Source organism: Anarrhichthys ocellatus, unplaced genomic scaffold (assembly GCF_004355925.1).
Source record: "Anarrhichthys ocellatus isolate YVR2014 unplaced genomic scaffold, GSC_Weel_1.0 scaffold146, whole genome shotgun sequence".
In the NCBI taxonomy this organism is placed as follows: Eukaryota; Metazoa; Chordata; class Actinopteri; order Perciformes; family Anarhichadidae; genus Anarrhichthys; species Anarrhichthys ocellatus.
The window spans coordinates 68,209-91,362 of NW_022280176.1; the positions used below are offsets into that span (position 1 = coordinate 68,209).

General features: G+C 44.2%; 2 protein-coding genes across 5 annotated transcripts in view; both read right to left on the reverse strand.

Moving 5' to 3' along the window:
- The window catches only part of pdgfab (platelet-derived growth factor alpha polypeptide b), a 19,892-nt gene extending 19,105 nt beyond the window's left edge, over positions 1–787 (reverse strand). For 2 of the 3 annotated variants that reach the window (XR_004213887.1, XM_031877749.1), the window contains exon 1: positions 120–787. Coding sequence is in view for 2 of the 3 variants with exons in the window: in XM_031877749.1 (XP_031733609.1) it covers positions 120–182 (63 nt within the window). In the remaining variant the exon portion in view is untranslated. The remainder of the gene's footprint in view (positions 1–119) is intronic. The other variant, XM_031877750.1, reaches the window with a different exon arrangement.
- Positions 788–12,257: 11,470 nt separating this feature from the next.
- Positions 12,258–23,154, reverse strand: part of prkar1b (protein kinase, cAMP-dependent, regulatory, type I, beta) — a 57,158-nt gene continuing 46,261 nt past the window's right edge. For both annotated transcript variants that reach the window (XM_031877724.1, XM_031877725.1), the window contains 3 exons: positions 21,302–21,423; positions 13,951–14,032; positions 12,258–13,740 (listed from right to left, as the gene is read on the reverse strand). In XM_031877724.1, coding sequence (XP_031733584.1) covers positions 13,568–13,740; positions 13,951–14,032; positions 21,302–21,423 — 377 coding nt within the window. In that variant the 3' untranslated portion in view covers positions 12,258–13,567. The remainder of the gene's footprint in view (positions 13,741–13,950; positions 14,033–21,301; positions 21,424–23,154) is intronic.

Below are 23,154 nucleotides of genomic sequence, written 5' to 3' on the forward strand. Positions count from 1 at the left end.
TGTGTGTGTGTGTGTGTGTGTGTGTGTGTGTGTGTGTGTGTGTGTGTGACATGGGGCCAGTGGGACACAGTCTATCCGGCACCTCACTGCTCAGGATTTGCAGAGTCCTATAACTTTACCTCAGAGGTGGCCAGCAGCAGGTACGTCGTCCACAGCAGGAAGTAACAAAGTGCGGCTCTCATCTCCCTTTAATTCAGATTTAACCCCGAACGAGAAAAGGGTGCTATTCTGTAGGAGCCGCAGAATCGCTCCTGGCCCCACAGGATCCACAACCATCCCCTCGGGGGGAGAAACCGGGGTATCCGAGCTGCTCGGCGGGCTCAGTCAAACTCCGTGCACTTGCTTGCAACTGTGAAAAAACTGAAGAGGCTGGACTCTTGTTATTCACATTGGACTGCGTCCTCTTGAACAAGATCTGTGCGGGCTGCTCGACATACAGCTCCTCAGGCGCAAGTGGGACAATCCTAAGAGACAAGTCTGAAGAGCATTGCACTTGTCCTTCACCCTTTAACAAACCAGCTTCAAACTTCAGCCCAGTCCACTGAACAAACAAAAAGCGCAGCTGTTAGAATTAACCAGAATCAAGACGCACGTTTTTCTATGATAGTATTTAATAGTCCTGGAAGAATATAATCCAATCGAGCAGATCCTCTTGGAAAATCACAAGGGAGAAAGTTGTCCGTGTTGTGCTATCCAGAGTCTGTCTTGCAGCAGTCTGCACAGGTCCTTGACAGTGTGGGACTCTGAAGTGAATGGAGTCAGAGCGCCTCTGAGCCGCTGGATATAGAGAGCCAGCAGCTCCGTGCCCGTTGCGCCTCCCCTCTCGTTTCGGTGATCGTGCATCTATTCAGCGAGGGGAGCTGGTTGGCTGGTTGGATGACTTAAGACTCCACGTCCCCATCCCCCTTCAACCCGTATGTGTGTGTGTGTGTGTGTGTGTGTGTGTGTGTGTGTGTGCGCGTGTGTGTGTGTGTATGTGTATGTGTGTGGGTATTCCCTTCAGCACAGAGCCCATTCAGAGATTCAGGATGTAATTGATATTGATTATCACTGATTTGAAAGGATGCAAAACTGACCAATAATTATGGACGAACTGAGAGAAAAAGGATGAGGATGCTGATGAGGATGAGACGTCTGTCCTAATTAGCTTTAATTGGATAACAAATTGGGCAGAGGAAGTCAATACTAAAATGCATATTAAATCACTCAGGATGATTTTAAGGATGTAATCAGATGGACAAAGTGAACAAAAATGTAAAAGATGATGATTATTGTCATAAAAGTGATGACGGTGGTGACTCATAGTAACACAAGCTCTTTTTTTGTGCCTTTGAGTTGAAGGCAAAATAACGTTTTCATGTGTCATTCCCAGACATTGAGCACTTTAGCACAAATACATATATAAACATGTCTGTGAATGTATGTGATGATGACATAGACGATGAGCATTTAACGCCCTCGGGCGCGATTTTGGGAGACAGGAAGCAACTAGTTAGCAGCAGGTTAACGACAGACTGGTCTTAACTTGTCGTGAGGAAGCTGGAGGCTGTGCTGTGCTGGGAGGTCTGGGAGGAGAGCCCGAGGGCCTGATAAATGAGACATACCAACAGGAGCAGAGACAGAGACAGCGTGCACGCACATTATCAGCCAGAGGTGACAATCAGCAGGGTCAGCCAACCAGGTGGTCTGCCTTCCACCTTGTCCATTCAACTGGATCACATAGCACGAGGCCAGCCTGAAGGCGCTGTGGCTGGAGACGCTGCATGGAGAAAGAGCTCCAGCAGCTGGAGGAGTAATTAATGCAACTATTTTAATAGGCCAGTGAAGCTCAATTTAGGACCAGTGCTGTAAAATGATTGCAAGATGTTTACAGTAAGTCCCTCTGCTAAAGCTATTTACGTGACACGCTGTTCCTATTGAAGACTCTTTTTGTAAATTTACTGCACCGCAATTATCGTTCATTCCTCGTTCTGCATTAAAGTATGTGATGCGATGGCAGGCAGGTTCATCATGACATCATCGTCATTCTTACATCACAGGTCAGCCTCCCTACCTGGATGTGCACCCTCACTGAAATGCATGAATCATGTGTCTACACTTTGCATCACAGTGGGAGACTGGGAGTCAGAGGAAGAGATGAGAGAGCGGGGCCACACAGTGGGATAGAGTGACTGTTTTATGTAAGGTGAAGAAGTGAGTAAAAGGAAAAACTTGCAGGCGAGGATGCATCGTTTGTGTCTTGATGATTTGATGTGGAGGAAAGATTCTTAAAATAAAAGCAAACATTTACACAAATGGGGGAATTGAAATGAGCAAAAGAGAGAAACTAATAATTGGACTGTCATTTTAGCGGGAGAAGAAGAAATGAAAACAGTAACACCCGAAAATCATTCTCTCTCTCTCCTGTGTGAACTATTAGGCAACATGTTTACTGGCAACTGAGGTCTGTGTACCTAACAACATTAACCCCGTTAAATGGTTTTATAGACGCTGATGCACAGTAAATTTAACCATAAAGACGCTGCGGGGAGAACGTTATCCGAGTTAGGTGATGACTCCCGTTTCCCCCTAAGGCCACACATAGTTCCCAGTGAGAGAAGCGTAGGAAAAAAGGGGGAATTTTCTCGGAATGTGGTGGAAATGAGTTGCACTGCCTTTGGGGGATCGGAGTGTGCCTCTTAGTCTGTCGGTTCTTATCATCCATTTCCATGGTAAGAGGGTAGTGAGGGTGTCTTGACCTTGTCTGCCCAAATATCTTTAAGCCGGGACAGTTTTTATTTTTGGGTAAATTGTGGTTGAGCATAGTTTCATGTCAGTTTTATAGTTGGAATAAACTAAAAAAGAAGGGTTTTTAATGAAGACCTTAGAACGAAAGGAGGTAAAACATGATTATGGATCTATAAAATTGACTTATAAAATACAACATACCTGACCTTTAGGATAAATAATGTTAAAAATAATTATAATATGTAAATAATATCATTCCTGGTCCAACCTTTAACAAGATTGATACAGGCATTTAATCATTATCCTTAACCAAAAGAAGACTCTGGGAAGTCAGATCCAGTAAATGAATTCCTAAAATATACCCTGTATCTTGCTGTACCTAAATGTGCCTGAGAAATGGCTCTTTTCTGTGATATTTTTGTATTATTTGATACAGCCCTGACACCTATTGAATCAAAGTAAAAGACCCGGTTTCTCAGTACAGTAAGTGTTATAACACACACTTTCATCCGTAACCCAATCTCAACTTGATCCCAGTACGGTTGAACTCTGACCCTGCAATGAAAGCAAGGAATCTCACACTTCAGTGTGCTGGGGAGCCATAAAAAGATTGCAGAGCTAACAATAGAAACTCAATATGCTGATAGCCACATAATCACGTTATTATACCTGCGACTGTTATATTGCCCTTAACTAAATTTATTTTCCACTGGGCATCCCCGTTCTATGACACCTCATAATGTCAAACACAGAGTGGATTGCCTTGCAACAGAGAAACAAACACAGATTTTAACCTGGTGTCTCCCCCGGCTCCACCCAGCCATATCATGAGCATGCATGAGTCACGGGCACAAGGAGCAGGTCCTTTGCAGATCTCCTCCCTCCTCCTCAGGGTAGAATTACGCCTCACTAACTAAAGCCCTAACTAGCTCATCAGTGTCTATGAAGTTCATTCCATTAGTGGGTCGTGTGTTCATGTCTTTAGTGCGGAGCTGTGTGTCATTTGACACAAGCTCGTGTCTTGTAATAGGCCCATTAGAAACAGCGGTAATATTTATGGTTGGTTACTCATGTACACACACACACACACACACACGGGTAAGTAATTCAGGTGAAATTTCCCAGGAGCAAAGGTACATTCCAGAGGCTGGTAGCGATATAGATTGGACTTGGAAATTATCCAGAGCAGAGTGCATATCCAGGGCAACCTCTACACGCATAAACAAGCAGCCTGGACACATTCACGCGGAGAAAGACTCAAACACACACACACACTTTTACTGCTTGTTCACCTGAATATTAAGCAGCGAAGGGACGCCAAGTACAGCAGCTTACTACTGCACGCAGCTGCTCTTTTAAAGGGACAATTACTAGCAGCCATTTAGAGGCCTTCATCTCTCTAACATGCATAGCAACCTGAATGAAGTGCTCTGTGGGGCCTCCCAGCACCCCTCAGGACCCCTTTTCCTTTCAGGCACTATAGGTGTGCAGGCATTCAGGGGGCACAATGCCCAAACTGCTCTTTCATAAGTTGAGTCCACCTCTGGGATCAAAAATTACACCACATGCGCTCATAAATGCAAAAAGCTGGTGGTACAAGGTATGCACGGCAAACTTCCAGCTGCAACACATTATACATTACAGCAGCACTCTTCGGTTGTTAAGGGACCGCGGCATCCTCTCCGTGTGATCTCCAGATCTGTCAAACTGTGGTCTGCTCTTGTCATAACTATGCCTTGACTTTTTTCCCTCTGCACTCCTCCATGAAAGCCATCCTTAGAGAGCTAGAAATAGGTGTTCGGTGTGAAGGAGAAATTTCACCGAAGAGAGAAAATACTGGGAAGACGCTGGAAGAAGTCCGAGTGTGTGTTTGTACGTGTGTGTTTTTGCACGGCCCTTGCAACCTCAGCATCCAGTTCTTGGTCAGACCCCGTCATTTAGGTCAGTGTGCACAGTGCACAGTGTGTGCAGCAAACAAAAAGACTCAGCTCCAGGTGTTGAATGGAAATCCCATTTAAAAAAAACAAATCGGTCTTGCGGCTCAGGTATGAACAAACCTACACACGCATTCTATATGTGGGAATCTACAGAGAGACATATGCACTAACACTGACACACCTGCACTCTCTCATGTGCATTCTCCAATTTCCACAAATGGACAGACAGACATGAAGCATTTCGGGCACAAGTCCTTACATGCAGTTCCCCCTGTACAAGGCTCCTTTTCCCCTTAAAACACTGCCTCTTTATTCTCTATGAACAAAAAAACACTCTCTTTCTGCACACACACACTCACACAGAAAACGGGGGACTTCCAGCCACTGAGAAATAACAGCGTAATTGCCGGTGCTCTGTTGTCTATCAAGACCTGACCTTTTCAACATGTGTGTGCCGTGTTGGGAGCGGTGGGAACCGGCGAGGAGGAAGACAGGGGTCTCCCCGGCTCTGTGGTGGTCTGACCCAACCTCCCCCCTTCCTTTCTCCACTCCAACTTCCCCAAAACACTGGGAACTCCTACTGCGTCCCCATGTTCTGCGGGCTCGGGGCTGGGAGGGGAGCACACGGCTAACCCACAAATCAGACTCTTGGCAGGGGAACATCAAAGGCGGAAAACAGGAGGACGTGGAAAGGACAGGGGGAGACAGAGCTGCCCTGTCTCACTGTGGTCCCAAGGGGATGGAGGAAAATTCAAGGTCTATGTGTAGAGCCCAGACATTAAAGTGACACAAATGTACACTTTCTGCTGGTGCCAATGGGAAAATAGTTGACTGGTATTGCCTTACATAAATCTGGCCCAGTAATGAGTACATTAAAGAATGAAACATATACAGGGACATACTCATAATAAACATATGAGAGTTTAGAGGATTATGCATCAATGGTAAGCGGAAAGAAATGGCTTTGACTAGCAGAGAAAAGTCATCCAAACAAATAGCAAGAAACTAATATCAAGAGTGACAAAGTAGATGTGGGTTCCATGTGAGAGCCTTTCATGAAAAGTAATTATAAAACATATCTTAAGCAAAATCGATCACTCACAGGTCCAAAGACAAGTTGCCTTTATGACATGACAGACAAGCTCAGCTCTCAGAGGGGGCACACAAAGCTGTCCTCAGAAATGTATTAGGGGCCTATAAACCCATAATTACACCAATTGGCATGTCAGATGGGGCTTTCACTTCGTTATTTACCCTTCCTTCTCCTCTTGTCTTTCACTAGCTATATGGGCCGCCACGCTCACGGTTTAGGGACTATGAGATGGGGGAACTAGTGGTGGTCGTGATGACGATGGTGGTGATGTGCATGTAGGAGGGGGCAGGGTTCTGTATCAGGGGGATTAAAGGGAGATTTCTGCTTGACTTGAGTGACGTTAGATATCCGTGACAGAGATGAAGAGGAAAGACTTGGATGGAAGGAGGTGGTGGGAAGGAGTGAGGAGACTAGGAAGGGTTGCAAGGGTTTAAAGGAAAAGATACCACTAAAAGTAAACCCCTGGATTAAAGGATGATTACGACCAGTTAGAGAATCCACTTTGGTGCACCTGGTTACTCAATGTTTTGCCTACCAGCCCCAGGGCCCAATATGGCTTGAGGTGTGCTATGACATGGAGCAGGGCCCTGAATTGAGTTTAAGATTTCCCTCAAAACAGCACCATTTCCATAGCAACCCTACCTAACTGAGCAAAGCACTTAACCTCCAGGAGAGAAGCCCTACCTTGTTTATGGGCGTACCGTGATGCTATTTCGCACGCACCGTGGTAACGATTAACAGTGTTTAATGTGAGCCCCCCTACCACAACGAGCTGCCAGGTCGCTCCTCTGGAAGAAACACTATAGACGCTTTTAAAAATTAGTTAAAGCAGGTTTTTGGCTCCTTTATTGCTGTTGTTGTTATTATTGGAGGCCATAAAAGCAGTACCAGATCATACACTGAGGGATGTTTGTTAGCGAGTGAGAGAGAGTGAGAAAGAGAGAAAAAGAGAGGGGGAAAATAAGAAGACAGCATGGATTTAGCAAGACCCCCATTATTTTATCTCCTGGTGGTCTTGCCTTTATATGACAGTCAAGAGTAGAAAGTAACAAGAAAAAAGGGAAAATGACCGTGCCAGAATTTAACTGGAGACCTCCCCATGGCTCACATCCCAATCTGCTGGCCCTCAAGGAAGCCCCAAGAGCCCCTTACTTGTTTGCAAGCAATCTGTCCAGTGAATGGCACATTGAGCCACGTGTGCATGCATGCACGTGTGTGTGTGCATATGTACATACACAAAAGTTTGTTGTAGGATAGACTCAAATTGGAGAAGTAACTTGTTTTGGTCCCCAAGCCTTTGATGCCAGCCCATACTGTCATTATGGTACACAGACCAGAACCATAATAACACCTCTCTTCCTCCTCCTCCTCTTCCTCCTCCCAGGACTCAAGATGAAGTGTCAAAATCCCAAGGCAGAGAGAGATCACAACAAACTGATTATCAACAGGAAGTGGCTCCATTATGGGCTTAAAGATGGGAGAGAGTGCTCTCTGGTTACAGCACTCACTCAAATCCACACATTCCTGCAAGGTTTAGGGAGAGCCGGGTCACCCCTGTGGCTCTGCTCCCCAGTCGCTGCCTCAGCCCAAGGGCATTGCTCAGGGTGCAGCTGGGATATTGAATGGATTTGGGGGTCCTTCAGGAGGGGCTGGAGGGTTGTGGTTGTCGAGGGTGGCCTGAAAATCAGAGGACACTTGACAGCCTTTGCCTTGTGACTTTGCACACCTGCAGAGGGTGGCTGTGTTTTGGGGGATGAGGTGAATCCTCTGGGACGTGAGGTTAGTTATTTAGTGATGCACTCTCATCAAATAGAGTCCAACAACTTGGTAATTCTTGGGAAAGATGCCAAATGTTATCCAGATATTAAAGTATGTCAATACACAAAGTGGAGCATCACATCTCAAAAGCTGACAATTGATTCTTAAACATGAGATGCTTTAAAAATCGGGAGCAAATAATGAATCTGAAATGTCTCAAAGGCCAAATATCGATTAACATTATTTGAGACCATTTCCCCAACAGGGAATTTTCACTCATTACATTCCTTCATCTTCCTAATGTGATTAGAACAGAGTGAAAACTACTTTTATGATCTGCACTCAAAACCCTAACGATTCCTTAGAGAGTAGGAGGCACTGAAAAAAAAAGGAACAATTGAGACAATTGCCGAGCTGCCTCCCCAGGGAGTGAAGTCAGAGTCGAAGAGAAGAGATGGATTGTGCCGGGTAGGAATCAATGTGGGCAGGAGATTGCAGAGTCATGTGCAAGATGGAATATCTCACTCAGAAAAGTCCTACTGACCCATTCTTTTCCCCTCGAGCATGCAGAATATTAGGAGAACATTTCGGTTTATTGTTTGTTTTTTCTACACATAGTTTGGAGGCGAGTCACCGAGGCTCCGTTAGCTGGAATTGCTTTGAAACCGAGGCCAAAATCTAGGCGACTCAGGGAGGCCCGGGCTCAGTGTCGGTACATGTGTATATATGTGAATTATTTACTTGTCGTCCAGCAGGAAATGAGGAACGATAACAAGCTTGGGAAATAAAAGCAGAAAAACAAATAGATGGTATCTCTTCCCCTCGTTGTTGCTTTCTCTCTTTCTTCTTACTTTTCTCTGAGGAAGTCGGACGTGTCCAAACTGCCTTTAAAGACAGCAGCAGGAAGTGGGACAATCATTTCAACTACTTAGAATTGGCTCATTTACTAGAAAGATGATTGCCTTGTTAAAGGTGCTACATTTTATATTCAGAGCATTAGCATCAAACAAATATTTGCTATGTAAAGACATAGTGGTGTAATGTCTAACTGAGCAGAGAATTAAGTCACTCTTGGATTTTACACTACCATGCAAGGTGCCACCTGCCCATCGGGACTATTTAATCATTCATACCCATTCATACACCGCAGGCACAGTCTATGGTTTGGGGTTGAGTGTCTTGCCCAAGGATGGCTCCAAAGAGAGCAGTACAAAATCAAGTGAGTTTACCAGACATCTGCAGCCCGCTCCTCATCTCTAACTGAGACTAACACAAAACCCAATCTCTCAGCAAACTGTTGGCGGTAAAGTTGCATTGTGGGTGATGTAGAAGCCAGGTTTTGAAGAAGAATTTCTGGAATAAACCAAACTGTAGCTCTGGTTTTTCGTCAGGGATTTTGATACTTTTTTCGAACCGTCCAAGAATGTTATTTTTTTCTTGGTCTTTTTCTTGTTTTGCTCTAGTAAAACCATAATTGACCAAATGGGCTGCTGTTTAAATGAGCCGGACCTTGTGATGATCTCCTGACCCAATTTTTGACTCTCTTTCTCCCCCTGACCTCGGCCCGACACCCCCTCGCCTCCCTAACCTTTCAATCCCATCAGCCTCACTATTGCTCAATCACCTGTGGCCAGGCCTAGATGGTAACCTTTGACCCGAGAAGGTCACGATTAGAGCTGAGAATCAGAGCAGCAGAATTGGGGACCAGGCAGAGATGAGATGCCCCTGGACCGAGAGCTTCGACCCAGCCAGGCTGAACTCTGGAACAGTCAGGTTGCCACACCCAATATATCAAGAAAAGACGAGAAAAGAGCTGCGTATCAAAGGCTTTGGTCATTAGCAGGCGGTTGGGGGTTGATTTTTTTTTCCACCAGGGTGTGGGGATCATGGAGGAGGGAGAAGGCAGGGAGAATCAATGGAGGTTGTAGCCTTGTGTTGGCAGGCATTTTAATTAGCCAGGATCTCCCCAGACAAGGGATAGAAAGCAGCAGAGATGGCAGCTACACAGAGAGCAGGAGGAGAGGACAAAAGAGAGAGAATCAGGGAGAAAGAGAAAGAGAGGGGGTGAGGGTTGCACGCCCGGGGGCTACACTCACTGTGCCAGATCTAAATATGCAGCACCAAATAAAACATCCTCTCATGAGATCATGGGTGACTGTGTCTTGTTATAGGATGCAACAAATACACATGCACACACACACAGACACACACACAAACATACCAAATCACTCCCAGCCATCTTATCTTGTAAATGTTTGGCAATCTTTATATAAACCTTCGGAGGGATCCACAAAGGAAGCCATCCTGTAAATGAGGAGGCAAAACGTTCCCATGCTGGAAATAAATTCTTTAAAATATTTGACTGGTTCTCAGTGGACTTCACACCACTCAGGGGTGCACTTAAAACCCAAAGGAGAGCATGTTAGAGGTCAATGAATTTGGCACAGCATTCCTCTTCCTCCTCCTGCATGATCATCATCTTTATCCTCTGCATGCTTTCTGTCTCCTTCTATTCCTCCCCACCAACTCACCGAGTCTGGCCGTCTTGTTTGTTTGGACAACAAATGCACAGGAGTCTCGCACCAAATAGACTCCGCTGTGGGAGTAGCTGGAAGTTGATAGAGAGCCAAGGTGCAGCAGCTGGGAAAAAAAGGATGGAGGGGTTCGAGGAGACGGTGGTGCAGTTGAGGTTATTCATCCTCCCTGCTATGTTGCTTCCCTCCTCTCTGCTTCTGTTTTGCACTGAATTAGAGTGAAGAGAGGTACAGAGCGAAAACCTTGAGGCTCTCAAGATGTCTTTACCACTTTATACTATATATGATCAACAATACTGTTATTAATTCAGCCTCGAGCCTGTTCATAATCAGACTTAAAAAACAAAACGTCAAAAAGACAATAGATTTAAAAACTGAAAATGCATCACCCAAAGAACTTTCGTCTTTAGAGAAAATAAGGAGGCAGTTCTTGTAATATTTCCTTATACTGAAAAATATATTTTTTTACGCGATTATATATGAAAAGCAAACCAACTTTGGACATTTAACAAAAATGTATGGACGTCATATATCAGCCACAACATTGGATCTCCAAGCAACATTTTTGCAGTGCTACATGTAAAACTGAATACAACTGAGAAGCTTAAACTTTTCAGACATTTTCTCAGTTACTACATTGAAAAAGGTGTTTTTACTTGGCTGTTGTTGACCTCTGAGTGTTGATGGCTGAGCTCCTATAGCCCGGTGATCATTTTGTTTTCTTAGTGAAAGTGCGATTACCTGAACTGATGTCAGCTCAGCTGGCGAAATGTTTTTGGCACAGTGGGACCTGCAGGAGCCGTATGACGGATTATTAAGCCATGAATGCATAAAGGACCCAAACACAGAACTGAGTGACCTAAATTAAAAGTTGGTAAAAGAGTGTGTGAGAGTGTGTGTTTACTTGTGCTCTCTTTTTTGAACACTGGCACAGTGCCATGGTATCAAGGCTTCATCTTACTGCTCATGCGACAGTGCCAGGTTTTGTCCTCAACTGGCCCACCCAGGATGGCACAGTAATGGCCCTGTCTAATCAGGTGCTCTGGACACACACACACACACACACACACACACACAGGTCAGCTCAGTTTGAGTTTTCATTCTGATGATACCAGTTATATCAAATAGGCTTTCTTTAGGAGAGAAGAACATGGTGGTTGGTTGACAAAATCCCAGCTCAAGGTCTGCTTTTGAAGCTTGGTAGCCATTGAGATGGCTCTGTTGACTCAGTACCTGTTACGATTGCATTCAAAGCCCCTTTTGGGGGACAATTCTGAAAGTTCAGAAAGTTTGGAAATAGTAGTTTGACTTAATAATCATCCATCCTCCCTTTGGGTATCTAGAATGACCTTCTGTTTCTCAAGTTAGGATGATTGAAAACATCAGCTGCATCCTCTTCAAAGGTCGTCAGATTGACAGAGGAGTGAAATGTTAATTCCTGTTAGTCAGCAGTGTTAAAATGTTATCGATGTCTGAAAATAAGTGACGACAGACAGCGTAAGCATGTCCATGAGAGAGAAAGAGGAGTCATGCATGACATGCATGTGGATAAATCATGTTTTGATAAAATAGTCATGGTTAACCGCCATGAGTGGACACGTTTTCCACCCCAAATCCTTGAAGATGGAGGAGCAATACTTGCGTGTTTGTGTGTGTACTGTCAAAGCGATGAAGTGCATGTGTGTGTGTGTATATGAGGGGAGGAGGGGACTAAACTGAATGTTGGCGAGTTGGAGGCACATTCCTTAGTTGATTTAGTGGGCATTAAGATGAAGAGGAATGTGTCAAAGCTGTAGAGGCTTTAGTCCACTGTGGTGTTAACTGGTTGGGAGGAACTCTATCAGCTCAGACTGACGGATGACTGACACTTGGCTTAATGTAAGAAGGATGGAGAGCAGAGAGGAGTGGACGGAGCCAGACAGAGAAGAGGCAGGCCAGGATGGAGAGGAGGTACCTGTAGGATGAAAATGTGAAAAGGGAGATTGAAGAGGACAGTTTGGGCTTTGGAGAAAAGACAAGGGAGATTAATAGCGATATAATGTGTAGAGGATATCGGGTGTGGGCATGAGATGAGATAAAGGGAAAGAGAGAGAACTAAGTCCAGTCAGGAGAGGAGGAGAGGATGCCAGAAGTTGGGATAAAAATGTGAAAGAGTCACATTCACAGGAGGAGCTGATCAAGAGAAAATAATGACTTAAATCAAGAGGATTTCAGAAGCTTATCTTTATTTGCTCAAGATAGTTGGATAGTTGAAAGAAAGACATACACAGAGAGAGAGAGAGAGAGAGAGAGAGAGAGAGAGAGAGAGAGAGAGAGAGAGAGAGAGAGAGAGATTCTTTTCAGGTCCCATTTTATACAACATCAGTCGCTGGGTCAGTTGTGCAAGTTTGACAAAATACAGTAGATCAAAGGAAAGCAACACAAGTACTTCAACACAAGTTTTTTTACTTCTGTTTTTTATATATATTCATAAACATATAAGTCATATTTCAAAAAAACAGCTAAATCAAACATCTGTATTGACCCAACGTTACAAACTCTAAAGTGGTGCAAAAGCTTTCATCTAGCAATATGACAGAGAACAAAATCAAAAGCGCCAGAAAAGACGTGTGTGTTTGTGTTGAAGATTGAAATTGTCCTGAGACAGTGTAAGCATATACAGTATGGTTGAGTGTTTCATGTCAGCGTGTTTCAGACTCTCTTTGTGTGTGTGCGGACTGGACTGATAACACCACTGCTCCTTTGGAATCCTGCAACTAATGGGACAGAGACGGTTTCTTGAGAAAAAACAGATTTGTTCGTTAATTTGGCTGACATAATATTAAAATCTTAACTCAGCATCCCACTGCCTTTAACAAACCCCCAACTGATAATAGCAGTAAAAGCACACTTAAGAAGCGTTCAAAATGAAACGGCGGAGTATTTACTTTTCTTTCAACCTGTACAGCTGCGTTTTAGGGGAACAGGGGTCTGTGTAGTGCGGGTCTGATTTGACCTAGAAATGACACCACGCACACCCAGAAGTGAAAAAAAAGGCAAACAACAGCCGGCGCCAAAAATAAACGTGTATTCACTTCCTCCCGCTGTACGTAAACATGACTTTACATCCTTCTTATTTCCTGAATTCATCCGTACCTTCCATAGATTCATGAAAGTGCAAATGCCGTTCTTGGTCAGTCTAGAAGCATGCATCACATACAGTTGCCGCCCTGTATATATATGATTCATTTACAGTATTTAATGAGTTATATTATCTCTGTCCTCGTTCTGATTTTTACACTCCTGCGTGTTGGTTTTGACATAAAGCTACGTGACAGCACAGGTCAAAGTGCACAAGATCGGAAGAAAAAAGAATAGCGAAAGAAATGGAAAAAAGGCAGAAAATGAGCGCCCTGTAGTTGTGGATGTAAAACCCATGTCCTTCACCCCGCATCCTCACCTATTCCCACCCACGCACCTAAACTCTGATGCTGATGCTGCCCACCCCTGCTGGTGGGGGGCCCAGAGGGGCCGACATGTCACACAGTAAGGGAGATGAAGCTGTTGTATCTCTGGATGTTCCTCTTGAGGATCTCTGAGCACGGCCCCAGCACGCGCTCAAAGCGGGGCCGGTCCAGCTTCACACACTTGAGCGGACCGCGAGCGACTACGGTGGCTGCCCTGGGACGGTTCAACAGCAGGGCGATTTCACCTGGAGGAAGAAGGAGACGTGGCAAACTATTGTTTTGAGCTGTAAAACAATGTCTTAATATGTATGATCTGTGCACGGATGACAATTAATGTTGTGGCAGGAAGCATTTGAAACAAATTAGACTTCAGCCTCAATGTCCTCAATGTGTAATTCTAATGCACTCAGATACTATAAAACTGACTTCTTGTTCATCGGCCCAGAGCCACTCACCAAAGTAGTCAGAGGGTCCCAGGCGCCCGACCTCCACGTACTCCTCGTTGTCAGACCTGCGCTGCAGAACAGAGGCTATTCCCTGGATACAGAGAAGAAAAGGAGAGATGGAGGAAAAGAAAATAAGAGACAAGAGAAAGAACAAGATAAGAGGGGGAGAAATAAAAGGAGGAGGGGGTGTTGGTGAAGTGGGAGGAGAGATGGAGGAAAGGGGGGGGGGGGGAGAGAAAGAGGGGAAAAAAGGAGGAGTTATTTAGCAAGGGGCTGAAAATCGTCAAGAGGATTATGCCGAGGAGAAATTCCTTTGCTTCATAAGGACACAGGTGCACAGGATTTAGCCCACTTTCCTGTGGGACGGACACCTGTTCTGTGGGAGCAGAAACACAGGATGCCACATACTCAGATATTCCAACGGGGTGATTGGCTCTGCTTTATTTCCTCCAGAGTGTAATAAATACAAAACATCTAAACCCATAAGAGGCTGAATTGATTCCTCAGTGTCTCCATCACATAATCCCCTTCATCAGCATCCACCCACAAAATGGAAACAACTGTATTGTCCAAGAGTGACGGCGCTCCCACATAGTGTCCCCAGATTACCCTAAAACACTAATACAAGCTCATGTACAAACCCCATAACTTTGAATCCTCCTTTGTATCTACTCTGCATTTGCAAACACAAAGCCATGCAGGCAAAGATAACAAGGAACGCAGATACAGATGGTTTCAGAGGGAAACACAAACTCGCACGCAAATGCCCATACTAACATTCAGTGAGAAAATCAACAGCTGATGTCTGCTGGACAGACTGACCACCAACCACGCCACGCATATTAACATCGCCTGCTGGTTGATGTGGTGTGAGTGAGTCACTGAAAAAGTACAACACAGGAAATTTGATTTCCGTTCACTCTGCCCAACAGATGATAATAGTTCATGCTGTCATATCTTGCAGCTGCTGATGAACTTTGTGTGCGTGTGAATGAGGTCATGTTTGAATATTCATCTTTGCATATGAGCCTGGTGTTTGGAGCTGTACTTGATGCCCGTTAATGCCCACATTAACGCTCGCCAACACGTTGGCTCTCTCCGTGTGTGATGGAGCATGCGTTTGGCGTGCATATGTTTGGACAGAGGTGGAATATGTGTTTTTAATGTCGATGTCTAGACATTTGCGTGTACTCAAGTTCAGCTTCAAATTGGTAGCAGGTAAGAAATCAGCAGGGGAACTTCCCAGCTTGTCTTGGACCGCGTCGCAAAACAGACTTGACCGTTCCAGCACCCTCTCCCTGTCTCTAATCCCTCTCTGCTGACCGGGCTAATAATGCTAAATATGAATATAATGAGCTTTAATGAGAACCCCAAAAACTGCCAGATCTTTGCTGCAGCAACACAAAGGTGAGACTGTATTTCAAGTGAAAGGGATTTGTGTGTGACTTAGTGAGTTTGTGCTTGAAATGAACGATGAAGAAGTGGGAGATACTGTTCAAGTAAGCGGGGAATAGTGTGCGTGTGAGAGGTGACCCAGCTGTCTCGTAAGGCCATGACCACCACACGTACGATGCGGCACGGGGAAGTTAGCTATGAGGTGGGAATAGAGGGCAGTGACACTGTAGCCGTGCATTGATGTGGATAAGTCATGTAAGTGTCATTGTTTTCTTACTTCTTCTGTAAGGCTGTGTAAGATTAATAACTGTAGATGGTGAAACAAAATAAACTGTGATTGGGCCACCAACGTAAATCAAAATATTGCTGTTAAACCACGTCCCGCAATGTTATTTCATGAATAAAATAGACAAAAATACATTCCAGTCTAGGAGGAAGATTGATTCAGGACTGGTTTTGAATCCTTTCAAATCTGTTGAATGACCGACCAAGGTGGGCTCTTGTCTTGCTCTATCACTGTCCCTATCAGCTTTTCTTTTGTTGTTCTGTCGTCCACTCTTGTTGTTTGCTGATCTTGTCCCAGTTATCGGCCATAACCACAAAATATAAAGTCCGAAATAACATTCCCGAGTGAAAAATGTCTTCCTGCCCTATTTCACTACTCACTGTAAAACTTACCATACAATGTGCTTACCAACAAAAAAAAGTGTGACTTTTTCATAACCAGTTAAAATCTCCTTGAAGTTACTTTAAGAAAACGGCGAGTATTATCGGGAGTATTATTGTAACAGTCCTTGATGTTGACAGTGACACTTTATATGCTTCTGTAAAAGTGACATTTACTCGCTGCAAACCTTCATTTCTGTTCAGGACCTTTGTTGCATGTCATATCCTTTCTCCACTCATTTCCTGTCATCTCTCTGCTTATTAACAATAACTTCCAGAAAAATTGTCCAAAAAACTTTACATCCACTTCTGATACTAGGATTAGATAAGTCCCATCGTTGATGTCAGTCGTAGTTTATTCACTAAGTCCCTTTCCATTTCACTTTGTCTCATTTAGTTTTTATCAATACATCTACATTTCCCAATATTTGGACAACTTTCCACTCCTTTTTTATTAATTGAAAATATGCATAAAAACAGGAGGATGGAAACACAATTACACAGAGGTAACCATGATTGTTGATGTCTGAGTGAAGGTTATTAATGGAGTGAGCAAAGAAAAGAAATCACGTAAAATGATACCACATCATCTGCAGCATCCGCCATCTCACGTGTAAACACTGTAGCAACCACTTTCATTGAACTTCATCACAGCCACCAAACAAGCGGTTCGAGTGGAAAGTAGTATAAAACAGAGAGTGAGATGTGAATAGGGAGAGCATGAGGGGGGTGGGGGCATTGAAGCTCCTGTGTTTACAATCGGTCGATTCCTCTCCTTTCCATTCATGTCCAAACAGAGAAAGTGAGACAGTGCAGCGCCATCAAGTACAGTAGTTCTTTCGTAAACAGGCCTCTCCTGGTGTGGTCCAGATAACCATCGTGTATTGTACCACCCCAGGGGCAGCGCTCTGCTCCACAGATATTTCTTTTATAAACATTGAAGATCCTCCACCGCTACGGCGTCCAAATTGGGTGCGAAAGACTGGAAACAACACAAGATAGCAAGATAGAGAAAAGGAGGACAAACAGAAAAGTATAAATGAATAAAGTCATAGAGTAAGGAGACAGGAAATGGTAGAGTGTGAGCCAACTTTAACATCGGGAGTAATAAATGATTACTACTATGTGATATTGCCGGTCAGATAACACTCGTTGCTAGCCTTAACCAAAACACACATGTTCACACCCACTCGTATGCACACATAGACTTACATACCACATGCAGAGCGTAGCGAGTCGTCTCGTGGAGACATGTCAAAAAGTAGCGTCCTGCATGAAGGAAGTAACAACCGTCGGATCAACAACAGGCACACGGAGAGAGAGAGAGAGAGACAGAGAGAGAAATAAAGAGGAGATGGAGGAAGAAAGATATCCTGAGTAGCCTGTTCACCAGGCCACCCAGCACCAGCAGTGTCTGCACCTTCTCACTCAAACCTCAACACACACACAAAGATTGGACTCTTGCACGGCTTCTTTTCAAAGAGAAAAATGACTCAGAAAATGGTTTCACCTTTGCTCTTGTGACTCGCACTAAAAAATGTCTTCATTCATTAACTGCATCGATCTTCAGCCTTTAAAAGCAGTGTTAAGCTACATTGGCTAAATTGCACTTCAGCGCATACACACATAGGTTACAGTAACAGCTGATATGTTGTAGATTACCCACAGAGGATTTCTCGTCTGTGTGACCCACAGGGACCCTTTGGATCCCCTCAGTGTGATTACTTTTGTGCAGCGTCAATTATGACAAAGCACATTGAGTTCCTGTTTAGATTGAGGACGTCACGAGGATGAACAGCCTGATTGTACTCAATTGTTCGGACGCCGCAAACAGTCAACTTGAGTCATATAATTTGACTTGAATCATGGGTCTGATTGACTTCACTTCATCACTCTTCTTCTTCTCTTTGAGACCAACACCAATGACTTGTGACTTGCAGATATAGAAATAAGGCTGAGGAGGTTGAGCATGGTAGGCATTCAGAGAGGTAGCTCATAAGAGCAGTGCCAGGTGAGATGAATGGCACAGCTGGTGCTCGTTGACTAATTACCTTCTCCTTTAAACTCAGCAATGTGCTGGACTTCTGATGACTGCCACACATTATGGACAGACGGCCACACCGGCCTGTAAGAAACGCCTCAGTGAACGGGCTGTCGTGTCTGTGTTGGGGTGTAGCAGCGAGACCGGCTACAAAGATCAACACGTCAAACTGCCACCACATTAATGTAAAGAGACGTCTGAAAAGGAGTTTTTACTCGAGGAAGAAATTATTTTGAACACCATCTTTGAAAACTCTTACGGACATCTCTGACACTGAACAAGGTTCTGTCTCCCTCTTTCCATATGCACCATTTTAGTTGGCACTTGTGAGAGCATGAACGACAGGGTGCTAGGCTTGAGTGCATGAGCATGAGGAGGAAAGAGTGCATGTTGGGTGAGTAGGGGCAGACGCCCTAGGGAAGAAGGAGGAACTATAGGGACGATGAGTCTTCACAGCCCTGGAGTTCTGTAAAGGCTTGTTTGTACAATGTGAGCACAAAAATGTAAACATTTCACTTTTCATTAGGGCCCCATTCCTCGCGGCTGGCAAAGAAAGTGATGTCTCTAGAACTCCCTTTTGTTAATCCGTCCCATCAGCAGCATTTAATTAGTGATTGTGGGGTTTGTCCTGGGCTGATGCTACAAAACTGCAGAAAAAACAAAAGAGTGAGACGAGACAGAATGAGAAAAACGAGGGTGTCTGACTGAACTAAGCACTGACAACTCAACTTTTTTTAATCTATAGAAATAAAGGCGTGCACGGGGAGAAAAGGAGAACAGGATGGCAAGTGAGGAAAGCTGACAAAATCCTTCTCTCTCGCCTTGTATGTGGTCCTTTTCAAATCAACCTCTCTCTCTCCCTGCCCTGTTTGACTCATCCTTCCTCTTCCTCTCTCTCTTTTTCTCTCTCTCTCTCTCCCTCGTCTCACTCCCGGGAAGCTGGGTCTCCTGACCCCGTGTGAAAGTCAGCGACACACATTCCACCACAGTCCACCCTGCTCTGGGAAAGTCGGGGCCGTGCTGCACGAGAGATGGAGAGAGACGGAGGGAAAGCAAAGAAGGGTGGGTCTGAGAGTGAGAGCTTAGAGGGAAATGGAAGATAGACAAGAGAGAAGGAAAAGGGATTAAAGAAAGAGACAAGACTTCTATTGGGTGAGGCTCAGAGTGTGCTGTGACACACTCACATACTGGACTGAGCTGGTGGCCTACGAAGACTCCATGCCTGTGTCTCCTCCTTCCCCTCTTCCTGCTGCCTGTCTCTCCATCCTATAATCCCCCAGATTCCTCTGCATATTCTGTCCTTCTCCTCTCTGAGATGTACAAGTCTCAGTTTGATGAGTTATGCATTGCTACGGTAAAAGCTATATTTGTTTTCTTGAACCCCAATTGGGTTCATTTTCAGCATAGTCAAACTGGCTTTTAAAGGATTTCTGCAGCATCATGAGCCTTCAATTGGAGGTTTCGAACTTGACCAACACTGGTTGGATAATGTGAGGTGAACACAAGATATATGCAGTGCTGTCTATAAATGTTTGGACTGGGACACATTTGTTGCTGTTTTGTACTTGAGTCTGTTAGATTTGATATGAATCAATGTTCTATGAGCTTTAAAGCGAAACTGTGTTACTTTTGAAACAAAAACTAAAACATTTTTCTTCTTATATATTAAAATGAAAAACAAAAAATAACACTCAATTCAATACACTCAGTATTGGTTGCATAAATAGGTTCGATTGTATGGAAGTCTTTGTGAAAATCACTCTTCTTCTCACTTGATTTATTACCTCAGTAAACATTGTAAGCATGAGTTTATGGTCTCAATCACTAGTTTCATGTCTTCTTCAAAACAGCATGATGTTAATGTTTTTAAATATGGTCCCGTTAAGAATAAAATAGACCATAAAGCAGGGTATGCTTTAGGGTGGACTACCTTGTGATTGACAGGTCCGTATATGGTGTCTCTAAAATACTCCTCCAAAGTCCAAATATGGTAACTTACGCTCACTGGTTGCAAAAAAACAAGATGGCGACGGCCGAAATGCCGGACTAGAGGCTTCAAAACAACAGTCCATAAACCAGTGGGTGACATCACGACGACTACGTCCACTTCTTATTTACGGTCTATGGTCTGGTATGACCAGTATCTTATGGTGGCTAACGTTAGCAAAACTAGACAGATGTTTCTGATTAACTCACTTTCACTGGATTTCTGACTCTTCTTGTACTAACGTTATACTTTGTTTTAACATTTTCCCATTAATGCCCCTTGTGGCCACAATGGATGCTATTCTGCAGAAGTGACATTGTCAAGTAAAACACAAGTTGGATTCACTGGCGGTAATGTATAAAAAGACCCACAAGTGCAACACAATTCACCCAGCATGACCACCATCACAACTCGAGAGCTGAAAGTCAGAACTTTACCATCATAGTGAATGTTGCATTTCAAATGTAATGTGCTGGATACATGCCAAAAAAACAGAAATGTATCACTGTTCAAATACTTACAGACTCCAATATAACTTTGAAGAGAGGCATAGTACAGAGGCTTCCAAAGGAAGGATAAAAAGCAATACATCACTCAGCACCTTTGATAAAATCCTCCTCCTGCTTTACTGCATCTAACCACTCTCCCATGCACTGTAACCAATGCACTGCTCACTCTGAACATTGTTGGACATTAGATAGACAGAGCAACTGACTGAGAGACTAACCTTCTCGTTCGAAGAACGAGATTGGGGAGTAGGAGGCAAAGACAAGCCCCCACCCTTCTAGACAGGGCCCTCTTGACTTGTCCCTGGTGAAAGCTGTGTAAGTATGGAGTTAATCAAAAGTGTGTTGGGATGACAGGCAGGGGACCCTTCACGAAAGCTGCGCCAGGGGCCCCAGCTCCACAAAGCCTGCAGTGTGAGGAGGGGGGGGGGACGTTCTTCACACAGGGCCGGGGAACACCACCAGGTAGTCTGTCTGCTGGTGGCTGCTGGGATCAGTTCCAACCTCAGCAAAGAGCCCACCAACATCTCTGAATAATGACATGTACATCAACCCGGGTGCCCACCTGATGACACATACGCGGTATTGGGCCCCACATGTCAACACGCACAGCTTGCAGGAAATGTGACAGTAAAAGAAAGTTACAACACATCCTGTCTCACTAGCACTACGACTACATCTTCTAAAAGACTTGTCAAAACAGTAAAACAGCACAAAGATTCTCACAAACACACACACACACACACACACACGCACAGATCTTACCTCTGTAATAATGAAGAAGTCATCCCCAGGATCTCCTTGCACCACTATCTTCTCTCCGTCCTCAAACTGAACTGGCTCCAGAGCATCAGCCACAGTGAGACGTTCCCACTTATCCAAAGACTCTGTGAACAACAGAACAATGTGCTATTTAGCCTGATGAATGCAACAGTAGATACACAGATGCTCTACGTGTTTGTGTGTGTTCCAAGGTCTGAGAGGATGTCTCTTGCTCAAGTCCAGTAAGCTGTTGGGAACGATAACTCCTACCTCGAGCTAATCCAGTCATTCATCAGGGACCATTATGTCGCAGAACCCCCTGCCTCCTCACTCCTCTCATGGAGCCTCATGGAGCAAAAACACCTCAACACTAACTCCTTGATCTGTAAGATCTCAGCTCTACTGATTCTGGGGTGTGGTGACAGAGAGATCTAAAATCTTTATCCCAAAGACAGTCGCGTATCCTTGGGCAAGTGCCTTGCTCGCTCAAACTGGCATTGATGGATAAGAGCATCTGTTTGGTGCTTGTAAAAGTGATAATGCACAGGCTGTAGTTACAGCATGAACTGTAATCACATAAATGAATCAAGTGTAGCGCAGATCAATGTGAGAGTAATGCTTGTTAAATGGCTGGAATACATGAAGGTGTTGGGAGGATCTAATGTTGCTGTTTTCAAACTAAATATTTCCCCTCTAATCTTGTAAAATATGATTTAGTTACACTTCAGGGATGGAACTAGAAATATAATTGTACGGGATTATAATAATACAGTTAAGATTAAATCAATTGAAGTGAAATCCAATCTATATTATTAAAACAAATTAGATTCAATAAGTGACAATAAGTGAAACATTGGAATAGAAATGATTTCCTCTCTTGGCTTCAGTCAGTTCTAAAATGTCCTTGAATGTATGAGAATTGACCGTTTATGAACAAGTCCTGCGATAGAAAAGCTGTTATAGGATCTATCTTTTTTTCAATTTGTGTTCATCCTGAGAGCCGGCGGCGACGGCTGTCTTTCCAACTGTCCGACCACATGTACAGCGACGTGGTTAGACCCGGGATATTTCTAGAAGCTGTTGGTATTCACGCAGAAACCAAAAACACAGACGGTCACACATCTTCACTGGGAAAAATGTTCCAACCAGAGGAGTTTTGAGCAACTCTGAACTATTGATATTTATAATAATAACTAAACACCTCCACATAGAAGATTCACCAAATGAGCTCATCCTTATTTCACAATTCAGAAGATTATTGTTGCCTAATCTTAAAAGTCTATACATCTACTGTGTGGAATGTGACTTATCTGCAGTGAAAACACTCATGATCTTTCGTTTTGTCAAGATAAAAGGATGATTCAGTGTTTTGATTTGACTAAGACACGAGTTAGAGGCGTAAAACTACAGCCGAATCTCTTTGTCTGAGGCTATTGTCTCCTGATGTGCTCAGTAACTGATCCCAGTATGTATCTTTTTGTGTGTGTGTAGATGTTCTTAGGATTAACTTAGGTGAAGTCCGATCGGATGGAGGTGTCCAGTGTCCCCTCCGGTGGGGCCGTGGTGTCTGCCGGCCCCCAGATGGATGTCCTCCGTCTGGCTGCAAGCTAAAGGCAGCAGGTCCTATAGTAGTGATCCTTAACAGCTCGGCGTGTAACGTGATACACAAATGTGCTGACTAAAGAACCTACATTTCATGCTTCGCAGAGCCTGCACCCACTTGGATCACCTCGCTACCCACATACAGAGCATGCACTCGGGGAATAGGCCACTGGGATGAGAGACAAAGAACGTGTTGTTTTTAACCCCTCCTTCACTCCTCGACATCAAGGGCTTGTACCCAATTTCGTGGCTAT